General features: G+C 38.7%; 1 protein-coding gene across 5 annotated transcripts in view; it reads right to left on the bottom strand.

Moving 5' to 3' along the window:
• The window catches only part of LARP1B (La ribonucleoprotein 1B), a 157,314-nt gene that overhangs the window by 13,882 nt on the left and 123,500 nt on the right, over window positions 1–19,932 (bottom strand). For all 5 annotated transcript variants that reach the window (XM_080676776.1, XM_080676777.1, XM_080676773.1 and 2 more), the window contains 3 exons: window positions 18,457–18,580; window positions 3,786–3,955; window positions 2,999–3,105 (listed from right to left, as the gene is read on the bottom strand). In XM_080676776.1, the coding sequence (XP_080532902.1) occupies window positions 2,999–3,105; window positions 3,786–3,955; window positions 18,457–18,580 (401 nt within the window). The remainder of the gene's footprint in view (window positions 1–2,998; window positions 3,106–3,785; window positions 3,956–18,456; window positions 18,581–19,932) is intronic.

The following is a 19,932-nucleotide window of genomic DNA, read 5'->3' as shown; positions in this document are numbered from 1 at the left end:
CATGAGAGAGCTTGCTTCCTCTCCCTCTCTCTCTCTCTCTCTGCTCTCCATCATGTAAAGATACAACAAGATGGTCATCTGAAAACTGCAAGTGGTCTCTCACCAGACACTGGATCTGTTGGCACCTTGGCCTTGTAACTGAGAGAAATGAAGGTTTGTAGTTTAAGCTTCCTAATCTATAGCATACTAGTTATAGCAGCTCGAACGAAGAGAAATGTCTTAAGTCAAAGCATGTGTGTGATAAAGTTGTAAGCTGAACTAAGTGACTTTTTCATAGAATACCATTTTTAATTAGAAGAATAACCAATAAAATATGGTTATTCAGATTTTGTTTTGTGTAAGACATTTCCTTGAAAATGAACAAAATTAGTCTGTAATATCAAGGAAAAATTTGAGCTTTCATGCAAAAATTAAAATTTTGGAAACCTTGTATTTGTCCCCATAAGTTTGACAGTTTCCACTAATACCTAAAGACTTTTCTAATGAAATTAGTGGTTACTTTTTTAGGAGTCTGTGTGTACAAGTCTCTGTGAGTGGTAAAATATACACAACTCTTAAAATGTAGTAATTCTAGCCGAAACCGGTTTGGCTCAGTGGATAGAGCGTCGGCCTGCGGACTGAAAGGTCCCGGGTTCGATTCCGGTCAAGGGCATGTACCTTGGTTGCGGGCACATCCTCAGTGGGAGGTGTGCAGGAGGCAGCTGATCGATGTTTCTAGCTCTCTATCCCTCTCCCTTCCTCTCTGTGAAATATCAATAAAATATATTAAAAAAAAAAAAAGAAAAAAAAAAGAAAAATATCCTCGGGAGAGTATAAAAAAAAAAAAATGTAGTAATTCTAGCAGTCAGATTCTCCCTCTTCCCAAGGGTTGGCCAGTTTTGTTTTTGTTTGTTTGTTTTATTGTTACAGGGTGTTTCAATGCTGGAGATAAGCCTGGGATGAAAGCTTAAAGTCTTCTCAGGTCTTTTCTGAGTTTGCATCGTTCCTTGGGCATGGTGGTAGTTTTCTACATTTCCCTCTACGAGCGGTTGTTTTTGAATGCCCCCAAAATAGGACGTTGAGGCAGAAGGAAATGAAACAGTGGACACCAGACTCTGTGGCTGCATCTTGTTGATCAGAGGCAGTTAGCAGTCAGAACACAGAACTCCAGCAAGCCACACCACAAAGTGGGTAGCCATCTTCCAGTCTGTCACAGAGCTGGGAGGTGGGAGATGGGTATCTGCTACCACATCAAAGGCTGACACTGACCAACATTAACCACAATTTACCAGATAAGCTTTCCCTTGGAAGCTTTAAATGTTAAAACAGATGCCCTAGCCAGTTTGGCTCAGTGGGTAGAACATCGGTCTACAGACTGAAGGGTCCCAGGTTCAATTCCGGTCAAGGGCAGATGCCCAAGTTGCAGGCTTGATCCCCAGTAGGGGACATGCAAGAGACAGCCAATCAGTGATTCTCTCTCACTGATGTCTCTATCCCTCTCTCCCTCATCCTTCCTCTCTCTTGAAATCAATAAAAATACATATTTTTTTAAATTCACTGGTATGAAAAGGTAATTGATATGGTTTCATATTCCACATTGCAACTAAATTTTTTTTTAAAACTACCACCCATTCAGCTTTGGTATAATATCAAACAAGAATATCTTCAAATTATCTGAAGAGGCTAATAAATATTCCTCCTTTTCCTGAATTTTATTCCTCTACTTCAACAAAATCAACAAATTAAAATTAAATTATATTAACATATAATGGGTTTATTATTGTTATTTTAAAATGAATATTTATATTTTTTCAGTTTTACTTTTTAATTCAGTAAATTATATAACTCCCAAAACAAAAGCTCTTTGAGGTCCTCAATCATTTTTTAAAGTCTAAAAAGGTCCGTAAACCAAAAAGTTTCAAAAGTATTTAACTAAATCATACCACTTTTGCTGCTCAAAACCCATTACCTACAGAATAAGTCCAATTTTCTCAACAGGATATTCAAAAGGGCCTGATCAAACCTTGAAATAATTTTTACAAGAATCATTTCCCATAAAATCCCATTATGGTCTTCTCATATCTTAGGCTCCAGGTGCATATAAGTGATGTGCCTTATGCTACACCACGATATATTTTTATATTTCTGGTAACTTTGTTATTGCCTCCCTTCTAAATCCTCTACCTATTTCCCACCTTGGCCTTTAAAATCTTACTCATCCATCAAGACCAATACTACTGTCCATGCCCAGCAAGTTTCTCATGACACCCCCCAGGCAAACCAAATAAACCATGGGAAAATTAGAGTTAAGTTATACAAAGTAGTTCTATATTCAACACCATTTGTTCACACAGGTCATTATCTGCTTTGAAGTGGACGAGGTAGTTTCATTCACCTGGTCATTTATTAAGTACTACATATGCCAGGCACTGAGGTTCTGCCATCCATGAATTTACTATCTGAAGAAGATAAATATAAAAATTTAAATAACGCCTATAAAACATTTAGCACAGTGCCTGGGGCACTGCTGAAAGAATGTAGTAAGCATTAGCCAGCATTAAATAATTTCACTACAATGATTATACCATGGCTGATACACATCACAAAGAGCCAGGAAGAAAGAACTTTCAAAAGAAGGAGCAGTGAGAGACAAGGGAAAGCAGAGATAAAGAAGCCCTGCGGTATGATAGAAGGCAAAGTCACTGGGTACAGGTAGGCCCAGGAGCCCCCATCTTGTGAGGAAGTCAATTAAAGATTAGTGAAAAAACTGTAGATGACACAGCTGAGGAAAGAATTAGTAAACTTGGATATACATCAGTCAAAATTTCCAGAAAAAGATTAGAAAAAAGATCAGATCATCCAAGAGCATTTACTTCTCCTTCTTTGGTTTCTCTTTAGTATTTTCATTGTTCTATAATATGCTAACATTAATTTGTAAGTTATTTATAAATATCTAATTAATAACTGTTTTCAACAAACTTAAAATCAAGAAGAAAACGATGTTTGACAAATACAGTACCTGACAGAGGGTGTTCTTGGCCCGTGATCTCTGGAATCCATTACCCAACCAACATGACACTCCAGAGGGGGATTTGTACTATGTCTTGTTTTTCTCTTTCTTGGACTCTAAAGAAAAGTCAAACATTGCAATAACTTTCACTAGTATGAACTTCTCAAGTAAATTAAACCCCTCTGACTGTAAACCAACTCAAACATTTTCATACTGTGGATGACACATTATGAAATCATATGAAGTCACAAAACTCAAACTATCACATACAAGTTACAAAACTTAACAAACAAGGCCCTTGGCTAGACTTCAAACCAAGGATGAAAGGAAATACAACTTAGCATAATTCTTCATTATACCTTCTGATCATCTTTTATTACACAGCCCAACTGTACAGTAGTTATTCCTTAACCTAAGAAAACATCACTATAGCACTAGCTGGTTTGGCTCAATGGATAGTGCATCAATCTGCGGACTGAAAGGTCCCAGGTTCGATTCCAGGCAAGGGCACATGCCTGGGTTGCAGGCTTGATCCCTAGTAGGGGGCGTGCAAGAGGCAGCCAATCAATTATTCTCTCTCATCATTGATGTTTCTATCTCTCTCCCTTCCTCTCTAAAATCAATAAAATATATTTTAAAAAAGAAAAAGAAAACGTCACTATAGTAAAACGTCATTTTTAACGAATTCTTACAATCTAAAATATACATTTTTAAATGTATATAAACTAGAAAGTCTCATTTTGTAATGTTAAAGGATACAGAATGCAGGCTTTATATTCCTGGTTGTTTTGAGTACCTTTATATCAAGGGCTTTTGATTCTTTAACCACAGGATAAAATCTTGGTGTTTTGTTTGGATCTTGTAACCTGGGTGTTCGGGGTGTTTTGGGTGTCCTTGCAGGATAAATTCTAGAAGATTCTGGAACTGCTGTTGGCAGTGAACAGACTGTTGTTGTTGAAGATATTTCTGAAACAACAAACCGTTTCTGAGCTAATTCATCAGTCAAATCAGCAAAATAAAAAGCTACTAATAATATTTGGATGCTAGAAAAATATTTTACTTTGAGAAAAAGAGTAATTCTGAAATTCTCTACTCTCAAAGGATTTCTTCATTGGAAACATTTCAAATATGTAAGAATAAAAATGAAAAAAATCACTTGTCTACTACCTAACTTTTCTAAATTTTAATTTTGCTGTACCTTTTTCTTTTTCTTTTTTTTTTTATTAAAGAAAAACTGCCTGGAGCCCACTGTCGAACCTTCCCTAATCACATTTTACTTTTCCTCCTGAGAGAGAACCAGAGTCTTAAGCTTAAGATTTTTATCAATTATTATACATGTAATATTATTTTCCATAATTAACTTTATATAAGTGACATCATACTATATGTATCATTTTAAAAGCTTTTCCAGTCAATATTTTGTTTGTGACTTGAATAGTCATATTTGCATAGCTTTGGTTTATTCATATGACTGCAGAATATTATGCTGTTATACAAACATAACAAAATGTATTCATTCTCCTGAAAATCAACATTTATGTTATTTCTAGGGTTGGTTTTTTTTTGTATAATCAACACTTCTGCACTGAAGGTTAAAGAACATGTCTTCTAGTACAGGTATGAGCATATTTCTAGTGTTCATATCTAAAATGGAAATGCTGAGTCAAATGGCACATGCACCTACGGACTTAAATAGGATTGCAAGTTGCTTTGTATAGTGGCTTCATCAATTTATAATCCCACCAGAATGTAAAAGTCCCAGAAATTTCACACCCTGGTCAAGACTGGGTTTTGTTCAGATTTTTAAGTATTTTTCCATCTCATGAGATTTAAATGGTATTGGTATTTCCTTGGTTACTAGTGAAGTTGAGCATATTTTCATATGCATAGTTATCACTCAGAGTTCCCCTTTTGTGAACTTTCCATTCATATCCTTTGACTATTTTTCTATTGGTTTGTTTCACTAATTAGTTTGTGAAAATCCTATGGTAAAATACTAAGTAAGCAAGCACATGAATTAAGTAGTAATGTCAAAAGTGTAAGCTCCAACCCAGCTGGTGTGGTTCAATGGCTCAATGTCGACCCATGAACAGGAGGTCACAGTTCGAGTCCTGGTCAGAGAACATACCTGGGTTGCGATCCCCAATGTGGGGCATGTAGGAGGAAACTAATCAATGACTCTCTCTCATAATTGATCTTTCTCTCTCTCTCTCTCTCTCTCTCTCTCAATAAAATACATGTATGTTTTTTTAAGTGTCAGCTCCAGCCTTCGCCAGACATGCTCAATTGATTAGAGCTGTGGTAGGCAAACTGTGGCTCGCAAGCCACACACGGCTCTTTGGCCCTTTGAGTGTGGCTCTTCCACAAAATACCATGGCCTGGGTGAGTCTATTTTGAAGAAGTGGCGTTAGAAGAAGTTTAAGTTTTAAAATTTGGCTCTCAAAAGAAATTTCCATCGTTGTACTGTTGGTATTTGGCTGTTGACTAATGAGTTTGCTGACCACTGGGTTAGAGCATTGACCCTTACACCAAAAGGTGGTATGTTTGATTGCTGGTCAGGCTGCAGATTTGATTTCTGCCCTGATCATGTGCAGGAGGCAACTGATCTATGTTTCTCTCTCACATCTCTTTCTCTCTCTCTCTCTCTCTCCCCCTTCCACTCTCTAAATATCAATTTAAAAAAATGTAAGCTCCATTTCTATATGATTTTTCTTCAGACTTAACTTCTTTAGATTCACACAAAAATCTTTTGTTCATTCAACAAATATTGAGTACCCACTATTCTAGACACAAGTTTGTAAACTCAAAAGTGAACTTACCCACTCTATTAGCTAGTCTCCCTGTCTTGCCATCTCCCCTCCCAATCCACTTTCTGTACTGTTACCAGACTTTCCTGCTTTTGTCATCTCTGCATTTTATCCATTTATTGCTTGATTTATTAAATTAAAATTTATTTTCTTACAGATCATTCTATTAGATGCTAAGGCTAAGTCTCAGTGCTTCCCTAAAAGTAAGGGCCACAATCTTTTATTAGTGCACTAGTGCCTATAATAGCACCTAGAAAAAGTATATCCCCACCAAATGACTGATCAACTTAACAGAATTGTGTTAATGCTGTTTTTCCTTATACCAAATATATAAATAATCTCAAGGATAACATTATGATCTTATACTGAAATATATGTAAAAATCAGTGCCTTTCTAGAAGATCTAGGAGCAATAACAACCCAGAAACAGAAAGGTTCCTAGAAACCAGACTATAGTCTTTAAATTCTATTTCCTACTGACTTGGTCTGCTAGAAGAAATAAAGTCTGGAGCAAAGCATAATATGAGCCTGGAAAATCTGGATCCAGACAGCAATGAGGTTAATAAAGAAAATACTGCCCAGATAGTGTGGCTCAGTGGTTGAGCATTGATCATGAACCAGAAGGTCATGGTTCGAGATTCCCAGTCAGGGTATATGCCTAGGTGGTGGGCTTGATCCCTATTAGGAGACATGCAGGAGGCAGCTTATCAATGATTCTCTCTCATCATTGATGTTTCTCTCTCTCTCTCTCTCTCTCTCTCCCTCTCCCTTGCTCTCTCTGAAATAAATAAAAACATATTTAAAAAAAAAGAATGGGGGCTCAATTGGGGAAAAAGGAGACATATGTAAAACTTTAGACAATAAATAAATAAATACATTTTTAAAAAGAAAGAAAATACTAGCTTAGGTCATGAGGACACAACAGGAAACTTCAGGTTATCCCACTAATAAAATGATCTGACCACTAAAAATAATGACTTAAATGAATTAAACATATCAAATAAATAAGCTCTATAAGTTCATAATGGCACTTTACAACTTAAAATCATATTTGTAAGCTGCTGGGACACCAACTCATTCAGAAAATTGATAAATTGAATAAAAAGAAACAAGTATTTACCCTTCCTTTCCTGTAAAAACTAAGTATCAGGGTAACCAAAAAATTGATAAGAGTATTCATTAAAGAACTGAAGGTAAGAAATACAGAAGGAATGATTTTTTTAAAAAAAAGAGTACTGTAAGTCGCATTTAACATCATTGATAGCTTCTGTGACTTTAATCGAAACAACATATAACAAAAACAACTTTACCACAGGCTCATTTATATAGACAAAGAGTTAAGTTCCTATGGTATCTTATCAACATTTTAACAAAATGATGTTCAATGAAATTACATTATTCAAGGACCTGCCGTATATTGCAACTTTAATGAAATAAAAAAATCTAGGGAATATTCATCAATGACTGTATAAAACCAGTTGGTAAAACACTGAAGGGAAATTCAACACCAAAGACATAAGCCGTGGCCCTGACTGGTTTGGCTCAGTGGATAGCGCGTCAGCCTGTGGACTGAAGGGTCCCAGGTTTGATTCCAGTCAAGGGCATATACATTGGTTGCGGGCACATCCCCAGTAGGGGGTATGCAGGAGGCAGCTGATCCATGTTTCTCTCTCAGTGATGTTTCTAACTCTCCATCCCTCTCCCTTCCTCTCTGCAAAACATCAATAAAATATATTTTTTAAGAAAGACATAAGCTTGCCAAAACCTGTTTGGCTCAGTGGATAGAGCGTCGGCCTGCGGACTGAAAGGTCCTGGGTTCGATTCCGGTCAAGAGCATGTAACTTGGTTGCGGGCACATCCCCAGTAGGAGGTGTGCAAGAGGCAGCTGATCGATGTTTCTCTCTCATCGATGTTTCTGACTATCCTTCTTCCTTCCTCTCTGTAAAAAATCAATAAAATATATTTAAAAAAAAAAAAAAAGACATAAGCCATGAAAGAAATAATTGATAAGCTGGACTTCATTAAAATTAAAAATGTCTGCTCTGCAAATGATAAAACAAGCCACAGACTGAGAGAAAATATTTGCAAAAGACATAGCTGATAAAGAACTGCTATTCAAAATAAAACAAGAACTCTTTAAAACTCAACAAGAGCCCTGCCCGATATGGCTCAGTGGATAGAGCATTGGCCTGTGGACTAAAGGGTCCTGGGTTCGATTCCTGGTCAAAGGCACATGCCCGGGGTTGCAGGCTCAATCCCCAGTAGGGGGCGCGCAGGCGACAGCCAATCAATGATTCTCTCTTACCATTGATGTTTCTATCTCTCTCCCCTCTCCCTTCCTCTCTGAAATCAATAAAAATATATTTTTAAAAAAATTCAACAAGAAAACAACAAATGCTGGCGAGGATGTGGAGAAATGGGAACACTAGTTCACTGTTGGTAGAAATGTAGACTGGTGCAGCCACTATGGAAAACAGTATGGAGTTTCCTCAAAAATTTAACAATGGAACTTCCTTCTCTTGACCCAGTGATCCCACTTCTGGGAATATATCCTAAAAACCCCAAAATTCCAATCAGAAAGAATATATGCACCCCTATGTTCATAGCAGCGTTATTTACAATAGTTAAGATTTGGAAACAGCCCAATTGCCCCCATCAGTAGATGGATGGGTGAAAAAAAAACAAACTGTGGGACATTTATGCAATAGAATACTCTGCAGCTGTTAAAAAGAGGGATCTCTTACCCTTTGGGACAGCATGGGCAGACCTGTAAAATATTATGCTAAGTGAAATAAGCCAATCTGAGAAAGACAACTATAACATGATCTCACTTATTTGTGGAATCTAATGAGCAGAATTATTTGACCAACAAAATAAGACCCAAAGCATGGAGGCATAGTACAGACTGACATACCTCGATGTGGGGTTGGGGGACAAGAATAGATAAACCAAAGAACTTATATACTTACAGGCATGGCCCATGGACACCAGCAATAGGGTGGTGAAGACATGGGAGGGGGGGGACTGGTAGGATGGAGGTAAAGGGAGGGAAAAGGGGAGATATCTGAAATATCACAATAAAAAGTTTATTTAAAAAAAAACCATGAGCCAAAGATTTGAACAGGTATCTTAAAGATGTACAGATGGCAAATAAGCAAATAAAAAGATGCTCCACATCATATGTCATCAGAGAAATGTGCATTAACATGAGATACCACAACACATCTATTAGAATGGCCAAAATTCAGAACACTGACAACACCAAATGCTGCAGAGGATGAGCAGCAATAGGAACCGTCTCTCATTCATTGGTGGTGGGAATGCAAAACAGTACATTCAGCATGGAAGATAGTTTGGTGGTTTCTAAAAGTAACATACTATTATATAATCTAGTAATCACCCTCCTTAGTATTTACCCAAAGGAGCTAAAAACTTGTGTCCACACAAAAACCTGCATATGGATGTATATAGCAGTTCTATTCATAAATGTCCAAACTTGGAAGCAACCAAGACATCCTTCAGTAAGTAATGAGTAAATAAATTGTGGCACATCCAGACAATGGAATGTTATGCAGTGCTAAAAAACAAACGAGCTATCAAGCCATGAAAAGGCATGGAGGAAACTTAACTGCATATTACTAAGTGTAAGAATCTAATCTGTAAAGAATCATACATACTGTATGATTCCAACTATTCAACATTCTGGAAATGGAAAACTATGAACAGTTAAAAGATCTGTGATTGGCCAAAACGGGTTTGGCTCAGTGGATAGAGCATCGGCCTGCGGACTGAAGGGTCCCGGGTTCGATTCTGGTCAAGGGCATGTACCTTGGTTGCGGGCACATCCCCAGTGGGAGGTGTGCAGGAGGCAGCTGATGGATGTTTCTCTCTCATCGATGTTTCTAGCTCTCTATCCCTCTCCCTTCCTCTCTGTAAAATATCAATAAAATATATTAAAAAAAAAAAAGATCTGTGATTGCCAGTGGGGTGGAGTGTGTGTGTGTGTGGGGGGGGGGATGAATAGACAAAACAGAGAGGATTTTTAGGGCAGTTAAACTATCTAATACATAAAAATCTAGAAAGATTTAGAGAAAATGAAATGAAAGATATACCAGGTAAATATTGAACAGAAGAGCTGAAGTTGCTGCATGAATACTGGATAGAGGCTTGAAGCCAAAACACAACTCATGAGATAAAGTTAGTCATTGTAACATAACAAAAGGTTCCTTTCACTAAAGAGATAAGATGGTTCCCAATACTTATACACAGAATAGAACAGTGTGGGGGTTCAGAATGAGCCTCACCAAGATGTGTCTCAGTGGTATGCAGATTTTTGAACTAAGGGCAATTTTAGCTTCAGGCTCAAGTGAAAATTCTGCCCCTTCTTTTAACTACCTAAAAAAAAATTGAATTAGAGGCCTTGCCCATAATAAGACATTATCCTATATAATAAAAGGCTAATATGCAAATTGACTGAACAGCAGAACGACCAGTAGCTATGACATGCACTGACCACCAGGGGTCAGATGCTCAATGCAGGAGCTTTGCCCTGGTGGTCAGTGTGCTCCCACAGAGGGAGCGCCGCTCAGACAGAAGCCGGGCTCATGGCTGGCTAGCACAGCAGTGGTGGTGGGAGCCTCTCCCACCTCCGCGGCAGTGCTAAGAATGTCTGACTGATGGCTTAGGCCCGTTCCCTATGGGGAGTGGGCCTAAGCCATCAGTCAGACATCCCCTGAGGGCTCCCAGATTGCAAGAGGGTGCAGTCCGGGCTGAGGGATGCCCCCCCCCCCGAGTGCACAAATTTCGTGCACCAGGCCTCTAGTTCTATATAATTGTATGGTAGATACATTTCATTATATAATACCCTAGGGACATACAACAACAAGAATGAAACCTATGTAAACTACAGATTTTGAGTGATTTCTACAGCAATGAAAATACTAAGTGTAATCCTATAATAAAAGGCTAATATGCAAATCGTCCCCTCGACCTGGAGTTCGACCGGGAATTTGACCAGGGGGCAGGGCCAGCAGGCCAACAGCCCGCAGGCCCTCCCCGTGGCCAGCCTGTGGTGGCCCCTCCCCCAGCCAGCCCCGCCCCCAATTGGCCGCACCACCCCAGTTGGGGGCAGGCCTGCCAGACCCTACCCATGCACAAATTCATGCATCGGGCCTCTAGTAATATAATAATGGATACACATCATCGTAAATTTGTCCAAACCTATAGAACGTACAACACGATGGGTAAACACTAATGTAAATGATGGACTTTGGGTGATTATGATGTGTCAATGTAGGTTCATCAATTGTACAATCAAGTATACTACTCTGATTTAGAATGCTGCTATGGGGAAGCAACATCCTTCACCAGATGGGTGATGGCTATGCAACTTGAGGGCTTGTGGTACAAAGGAAATCTTTGTGCCTTCCTTTTAATTTTGCTGTATGCCTAAAACTGACAAAACACACACACACACACACACACACACACACACACACACACACACATGCAAACAAACAAGTTGAAGGGAAACTATATGATGAATCAGGCTGGTAACATCTAAACCTAATGATCAGATCAATCAAAACACCAGTAAAAGTGAGCCTGAAAGACACTGTATAATGTAATAGAAGTAAACAACCACGCCTAAGAAAGTCTAGCCACCAGAAATAAAAACCCTGAATATACTAAATCCTCTATATCTAAATACCAGTTCCTAAGAAACAGGAGAAATAAACATATTAAATGATATGAAGATACAATCAAGTAAATCATAAGAAATCCTATGACAAATTAACCAGTTTCTTTGACAAATCATTGGCATAGAAAAACAAAATATGAATTATTATAGATTAAGAGTAACTTAATGGTCCTATTAATCAAATGCAATAAGTGCACCTTGTTTGATCCTGATTCAAAAAACTGATTTGAAAAGATATATTTCAGTTCAGCCTGTGTGGCTCAGTGGTTGAGCATCTACCTATGAACCAGCAGGTCATAGTTTAATTCTAATCAGGGCATATGCCCCAGTTGCGGGCTTGATCCCCAGTGTGGGGGCATGCAGGAGGGAGCAGATCAATGATTCTCTCTCATCATTGTTTCTATCTCTCTCCCCCTCTCCCTTCCTCTCTGAAATCAATCTATCTATATAAAAGCCTAAGTGACCATCACAACCAAACGGACAACCGAACAGGCTGCAAGGGGCAACCAGGCTGGCAGGGGGTTTAGTGAGGGGTGACCAAATGACCGAGCAGCAGGCTGCATGGGCGACCAGGCCGGCGTGGGGGGGGGGGGGCAGTTGAGGGCAACCAGGCCTGCGGGGGCGGGGGAAGTTGGGGGTGATTAGGCCGGCAGGCAGAGGCTATTAGGGCTGATCAGGCCGGCAGGGGGACAGTTAGGGGCGACCAGGCCAGCGGCAGGGGGGGCAGTTAGGGGCGATCAGGCTGGCAGGCAGGTGAGCGGTTAGGAGATAGCGATCCAGGATTGTGAGAGGGATGTTCGACTGCCGGTTTAGGCCCAATCCTCAGGATCGGGCCTAAACTGGCAGTTGGACATCCCCCGAGGAGTCCCAGATTGGAGAGGGTGCAGGCTGGGCTGAGGGGACCCTCCCCCCCTTACGAATTCCGTGCACTGGGTCTCTAGTCCTATCTAATAAAAGAGTAATATGCAAATTGACCATCACTCCAACACACAAGATGGCTGCTCCCATGTGGACACAAGATGGCTGCCACAAGATGGCCAGCAGGGGAGGGCAGTTGGGAGGGACCAGGCCTGCAAGTGAGGGCAGTTGTGGGCGATCAGGCCAGCAGGGGAGGGCAGTTGGGAGGGACCAGGCCTGCAAGGGAGGGCAGTTGGGGGCGATCAAGCCTGCAGGGGAGGGCAGTTAGGGTTGACCAGGCCTGCAGGGGAGAGCAGTTAGGGGGGACCAGGCCTGCAGGGGAGGGCAGTTAGGGGCAATCAGGCTGGCAGGGGAGCAATTAGGCATCAATCAGGCTGGCAGGGGAGTGGTTAGGGGGTGATCAGGCTGGCAAGCAGAAGCGGTTAGGGGCAATCAGGAAGGCAAGCAGGCGAGCAGTTGGGAGCCAGCAGTCCTGGATTGTCAGAGGGCAGTCAGACATTCCTCAAGGGGTCCCAGATTGGAGAGGGTGCAGGCTGGGCTGAGGGACACACCCCGCCCCCTGCATGAATTTCGTGCACTGGGCCTCTAGTTTTATTTATAATATGCTTAGAAAATGTAGTATTATTGTAGGGTTATTGTCAACAGAAAATACTATAGTATTATTTAGAAATAATGATATTCTAGTCTTTAAAAACAGTTTGAAGGGAATATGCCACGTGGTTAATTAACAGGAAGAACCTCTGGCTTCATACTCTTTACAGTGAGTCTGTTTTTAACTAGGCCAGTTAAGACATGATTTGGTTAATAGAATGGTTTCTGTCAATATACTATACATATTTGCTTCATTAAAAATGCAGATGTACTGTTTGTTGTTTTGATTTTGTTTTTAATATTACAGGTCTACAAAATTGAGTACCTTTCTCAGGGTTCATTAAGATACTTTAGATCTTCATTACAATATGAACATAATCATGGTACTATGATGTTAGTGTTAAACTTTTCTGGGTGCAGGCTGGGGAGGGACACACACACACCCCCATGCAAGAATTTCGTGCACCGGGCCTCTAGTATATATAAAAGTGTAATATGCAAATCAACTGGACGGCAGAACGACCAGTCACTATGATGCATAATGATCACTAGGGGGCAGATGCTCAAAACAGGAGCTGCCCCCAACCTGCAGGCTCTGATCGCCCAATGGGGAACGGGGAACTGGGGGTGGGTGGCGGCAGACATGGGCAGTGCCAGGCCAAGGTGGGTGGGAGTGAGCGGGGCCCCGATTGCCCTGCCAGTCGCCCCACACACAGAGGGCAACTGGCGTCTGAGGCGGGGGTGGGGCCAGCTGCCAGCAGGCAGGGAAGATCGGCCCTGATCACAGGCCAGGCCTAGGCACCCTACCTGTGCACAAATTTCTTGCCAGGCCTCTAATGAAAATATATTAAAAAAAGAAAAAGATATATTTCATATAATCAGGGACAACCAAAAATAAACTGGGGAGTATATAATATTAAGGACTTAATGCTAATTTATGTGAAATAATGGTATCATGAAAATTTACATATAACAGTTTGCAATATAAAATGAATATTTGTAGAAGGAATAATATGATGCTTGAGATTCAATATGAAATTAGTTGGGGAACAAGGTACAGATGAAAAAATAATATCAAACTATTAACATTTGTTGAAATTAGGTGAGATAGATCCTCAGGGGTTCATTACACAGTTCTCCCTGCTTCAATTTAAATTTCAACATTCTCCTATTAAAAAGATAACTTTTCGTTCAGTTTTACATTTATTTAATTCAATCTGAATTTTACCCATCTATGGAGTACTTTTGTTTTCTCAAAAGAAATCTTTTACAGAATTTTTACAGCATATCATATACCAATTTATAATATTTTGACATATTATCAAAAAGTAGTTAAGCTGGTTTGGCTCAGTGAATAGAGTGCCGGCCTGCGGACTGAAGGGTCCCAGGTTTGATTCCAGTCAAGGGCACATGCCTGGGTTGCTGGCTCAATCCCCAGTAGGGGGCATGCAGGAGGCAGCCGATCAATGATTCTCTCTCATCATTGATGTTTCTCTCTCTCCCTCTCCCTCTCCATTCCTCTCTGAAATCAATAAAAAAATATATGTATTTTTAAAAGCAGTTAAGATAGTAACAGGTACAAAAAATATCTATAGTAGATAAACATTTTATTACTGTAAATATAAGTGATTAAGGAACAAGAATATATTAAAAATTTTTAATAATCTCTAAGCCTCAAATGACATATCATCTAGATATTACAACTTCTTTTTAATCAAAATCATGTGCCATCTCTTGCACATAAATGTCCAAATAGCATTTTTCATAACAGCCAAAACTTTGTGGAAAACATCCAAATATTTATCAAATGGATAAACAAAATGTATCTGTCCATACTACAGAATACTTCTTAGCAATAAAAAAGGAGCAAAGTACTGATAGATGTTACAACATGAATTAACTTCAAAAATATAAATGAATGATTCCAGTTAAATAAAATTTCTAGGAAGTATAAAAACATACAGACAGAAAACAGATCACTGGTTACTTCAGACTGAAGCTGTGTGTTGAAGTTAATTGCAAATGATCACAGGGGCCCCAACCAGTTTGGCTCAGTGGATAGAGCATCAGCCTGCGGACTGAAGGGTCCCAGGTTCGATTCCGGTCAAGGGCATGTACCTTGGTTGCGGGCACATCCCCAGTAGGGGGCGTGCAGGAGGCAGCTGGTCGATGTTTCTCTCTCATCGATGTTTCTAACTCTCTATCCCTCTCCCTTCTTCTCTATACAAAATCAATAAAATATATTTTTAAAAAAATGATCACAGGGAACTTTTTAGCATGATGGACTTGTACTAAGACTGAATGGTGGTGCTGTTGTACAACTATACAAATTTACTGAAAAGCATCAAACTATATACTTAATGTGGGTTAATTTTATGGTATGTAAATGATGCCTTAAAAAAGCTGTAGAAAAATAAAAGATTAGGCCATCTGCTCTTCAAGAAACCTCAATTGTGATTGTTTACCACACAGTTTCTGCTAAAAGTTTATCAGAGAAGACTGATATTTCAGAGGACTAGACTAAAGCACTGATTTTCAAAGTGTATTCCCAACCAGTGGTATCAGGATGGCCTGCAAACTTGCTAGAAATGCATAGTCTTTGGTCCCACCTCAACTTACTAAACCAGAAACACTAGGTACAGAGCCCTTTAATATTTTTTTAACAAGCTTTACCAGTGACTCTGATACTTGCTAAAGTTTAGGAACTAGTGCACTAAGGGGTGTGCTAGATATTCTACTACGTAAGATTTTCCAAAATTTATTGTTACAAAATCAAATCAGTGCACAGCTGCATACCTGGACCATATGAAGCTTGCCCATAGTACTCATTGTCTTTATGGACAGGAACTGCTTTTATAGAAACAGAACATTATTTTGTGCTGTTTATGTTCACCGAAGGCTGATAATTAAAATGCTACATGCCCTGGCCAGAGCGGCTCCACTGGTTAATCGTCATCCCATGTACCGAGAAGTCTCTGGTTCAATTCCTGGTCAGGCCACATGCTGGGGTTGCAGGCTCCATCCCTGGTAGGGGGTGTGCAGGAAGCAGCCAATTGGTGTTTCACTCTCACATCGATTTTTCTCTCTCTCTCCCCCTCTCCCTTCCTCTCTCTCTAAAGAAGAAAAAGAAAAAAATGCCACAATTGCCACTTTATTTTTTTTAATAAATAAAATGCCACTGAAGCAGAACTCAGCAAAGTTTTTGCTTTTCCAGCCATAAAGTCTAGGAGAAAGAGTGCAGAGATAAACTATTTTTTGAAAATATAATAGCCCAGACACATCACACTCTAAATCCTGAAAACTTAAGATAAATTCTTGAAAGCAACTGGAGAAAAATAACTATGTATCAGTAAGATTGATAACAGAAAGTAAGGAAAATTTCCAATCACTTAAAAATTAAATAATACATTTGTAAATAATCCATGGATCAAAGAAGAAGTTTTAAGAGAAATGAGAATATTTTGAAGAAAAGGAGAATTAAAATATAAGATATCAAGTTTGTAAAATGCAGTTAAAACAGTGCTTAAAGAAAAATATGTATGATTAAATACCTCAATAGAAAAGTCTCATATCAATAATATAAATTTCTTTCTTCATATCAAAATTGGTGTAATACACCTAAACAATGCTTAAAATGTATAGTATTAATTATAATAGGAAAGAAGTTCTCAAATCAATTATCTAAGCTTCTGCCTTAAGAAACTAGAAAAGGAGTAGCAAAATAAACCCAAACCAAGCAGAAAGAAATATTAAAGATTAGAGCTGAAAATAATACAACTAGGAAAAATAAAGTATAGATCAATGAAAATAAAATATTCCTTTAAATATATATATATATCAAATGCAAAAATTTAAGTCTCAATATGATCAAGCCTTTGTAGCAAAATAATACTTATAAAAATTCAGTAGAAAACAGGTTAAATGAACCCATTAGAATGCAATCTGTAAAATCCAGAATGTGAAAAAAATTCTACAGTATAAACAACCCCATTTCTTCAACAATAAATTGCAAGGAAATACAATAATAGGAACCTATAGACTAAAAGAGCCATATCAACCTATTGCATTGTTTGGAACTTACATGGATACTGATTTTTTTAAAACATGATGAATGAGGAAATTTGAAAACTAAGTATTCTATATTAAGAAATCACTGTTAATTTTAGCCCTAGCCAGTTTTGCTCAGTGGATAGAGCGTCGGCCTGCAGTCCTGGGTTCGATTCCAGTCAAGGGCACATGCCCAGGGTGTGCAGGAGAAAGCCAATCAATGATTCTCTCTCATCATTGATGTTTCTATCTCTCCTTCCCTCTTCCTTCCTCTCTGAAGTCAATAAAAATATATTGTAAAAAAAAGAAATTACTGTTAATTTTAGATGTGATAATAGTGTTGCTTATGTTAAAGGAGATATTCCTTACATATATTTTTTTAAAATATATTTTATTGATTTTTTACAGAGAGGAAGGGAGAGGGAGAGGGACCAAGAGTAAGAAACATCAATGAGAGAGAAACATTGATTCAGCTGCCTCCTGCACACTCTCTACTGGGGATGTGCCTGCAACCAAGGTACATGCCCTTGACCAGAATCGAACCTGGGACCCTTCAGTCCACAGGCTGACTATCCACTGAGTTAAACAGGTTAGGACTATTCCTTAAATTTTTAAAGACACATACAGAAATGTTTAGAAATGAAAAGATATGAATGACTGGGATTTTGCTTTTAAAAAATCAAGTGTCAGGTGGAGTTGAGATGAAACAAAATTGGCAATGGTCTAACAAAGTAACTAGTAGTTAGGTAATAAGTACATGGGGGCTTCATTAGATAATTTGCTCTATTTTTGTATAGGTTTTAAGTTTTCCAAATTAAAAGTTTTTCTTTAACCTGACTTCAAGAAAAGACTATAACAAAAATACTTACACTTGCCTGAAAAAGTCAGATTAATTTTATGATTATTCTGAATGTATTTAGATTTCCATACAAAGCTAAGATCTTAAAACAAAAGAATGGGGTATTTTTTTAAATCAGCAAGTCAGTGAAAATTTTTCTAAGTTTTGAGAAGAAAAACATTCCCACAATCTCAAAATCAAAAAAGACACATAGAGGACCAACCGATTCTGCCTACTTTAAAAAGATAAGCAACCAGGTTTGAGACAATCTGGTGTTAGATGACTCTAGGTCACCTTTGTAATTACCTGCCTATTCACCAAGAGTAAAATGGGATTCAAATTCTGCCCGTTTACTACGAGGCTATCTTACCAATCTTAAAATCTGTATTTTTAGGTCTCTAAAATGTTTTGAAGTTCACCAAAAGATAAATAAAAAGTTGAGTTTTAAAATTCTAGGCTTTTACCAGGTATCTAAATGTTTTCATAAATAAAGGAGCAAACTTTAAAAATAATTTAGACTGCTTTAATAGCATTCAGACACTTACACAAAAGCAGATTTACATACCTTGCCTGGACTGCGAAGGTGCTACAGGAACTTCTTGGTTTGGCTCAAAAGGAAGTTCAGGTGTTAGGTTTTCAAACTGCTCTTTACTAATGAGATTTAGCTTCTTAAAGTTCTCAACTTCTTGCTGAAGTAGAATGGAGGAATCTAATTACTAAACTGGCTAACAGCATAACAGACAATAATTGATACCAACCTCAAAAAATGAGTTTTTAAAATAGGGATTAATTGCAACAGAATAAAAAAGATGTTCTAATAAAGAATCTAACGTTCTACTTAATTATAATTAATATTCAGAGTCTAAAGAGACAGAGAACACTGAAATATTACAAATATTTTATAATTAAAACAGAACATTCATTCTAATTAAATCTGCAGAGCATTTACACACAAGATTACTAGGGTATTATAGAGGTTACTAAATAATCTATATATATAAAAGGCTAAGTGTCCATCCATCCAACTGGTAGCTATGATGCACACTGACTACCAGGGGACAGACGCTCAATGCAGGAGCTGCCATGATGCACATTGGACATTTAAAAATAAACGGCACCACGGACTTGGCGCCAACAAACCACACTTGGCTTCTCCAAAGTGGGACACAGGCCCCACCACCTCCCCCGAGTAACAACCCACCAAATTGCAGCCAATGCTGCTGAGACTCCATGGCACAAAATGCAGCCCACAGCCCAGCCTCGCCCGGAAACGGTCACTATGGGCGCCAGGTAATGATGTCAGGTAGCAACACCTGGCTTCCTCTCCCTAGTGACTAGCCTCCTTAGAGTTTTTTCAGCCCAGGAACACAACTTGCTTTATAGCCAGGTGCAAACGTTTAACAATTTAACCAAATGTTTGTGGAGCGTTTTCACGTGCCTCATCTCATTTGATCCTCAAAGAAGTCCTGGGGTAGGTAGATAGGAGACCCGGTAGAATCCCATTTTCTTTTCATTAGCCGGAAAATGGAGATTCAGAAAGTTTAGAAACTTGACCAGACTGAAAAGAAGTAAGAAATGGTGGAACTTGAAAATGACTTCAGGTTTTCTCACTGCGCAGAATATAGTCAAACATTGCTACAGCTAAATATTTTACCCTTTGTTCTCCCTGCATGATCTACAATAATAATCTGCTTCATGTTGATATTTACTGCTGTGTTGCTGACAATTACCTGAAAGAGAAGTTGGGGTGCTTCATTGGGCTGGGGAAAGTTTAGCTAAATCAGAAAGCAGGTCTAATTAAGCAAGTTTATTCTATATATATAAAAGGCTAAGTTGACTCATGCATGTGCAATACATATAAATCTCTCACTGGCGCCAATCGCATGCATGTGTTTCGATCTGTCATTGTCGATCGTGAATTTGGTTGACATTTCTATTATAGAGAAAGGACGAATAGCAATATTAAAATATTTCTAATTAATTTCCTTGCAATGTGAACGAATCCGTGCACCAGGACACTACTGTAACATACTTTCCCTAC

Source organism: Plecotus auritus (assembly GCF_963455305.1).
Source record: "Plecotus auritus genome assembly, chromosome: 6".
In the NCBI taxonomy this organism is placed as follows: domain Eukaryota; kingdom Metazoa; phylum Chordata; class Mammalia; order Chiroptera; family Vespertilionidae; genus Plecotus; species Plecotus auritus.
Note: the sequence above shows the minus strand (reverse complement) of the source record. Positions and strands in the feature narration are given on the sequence as shown.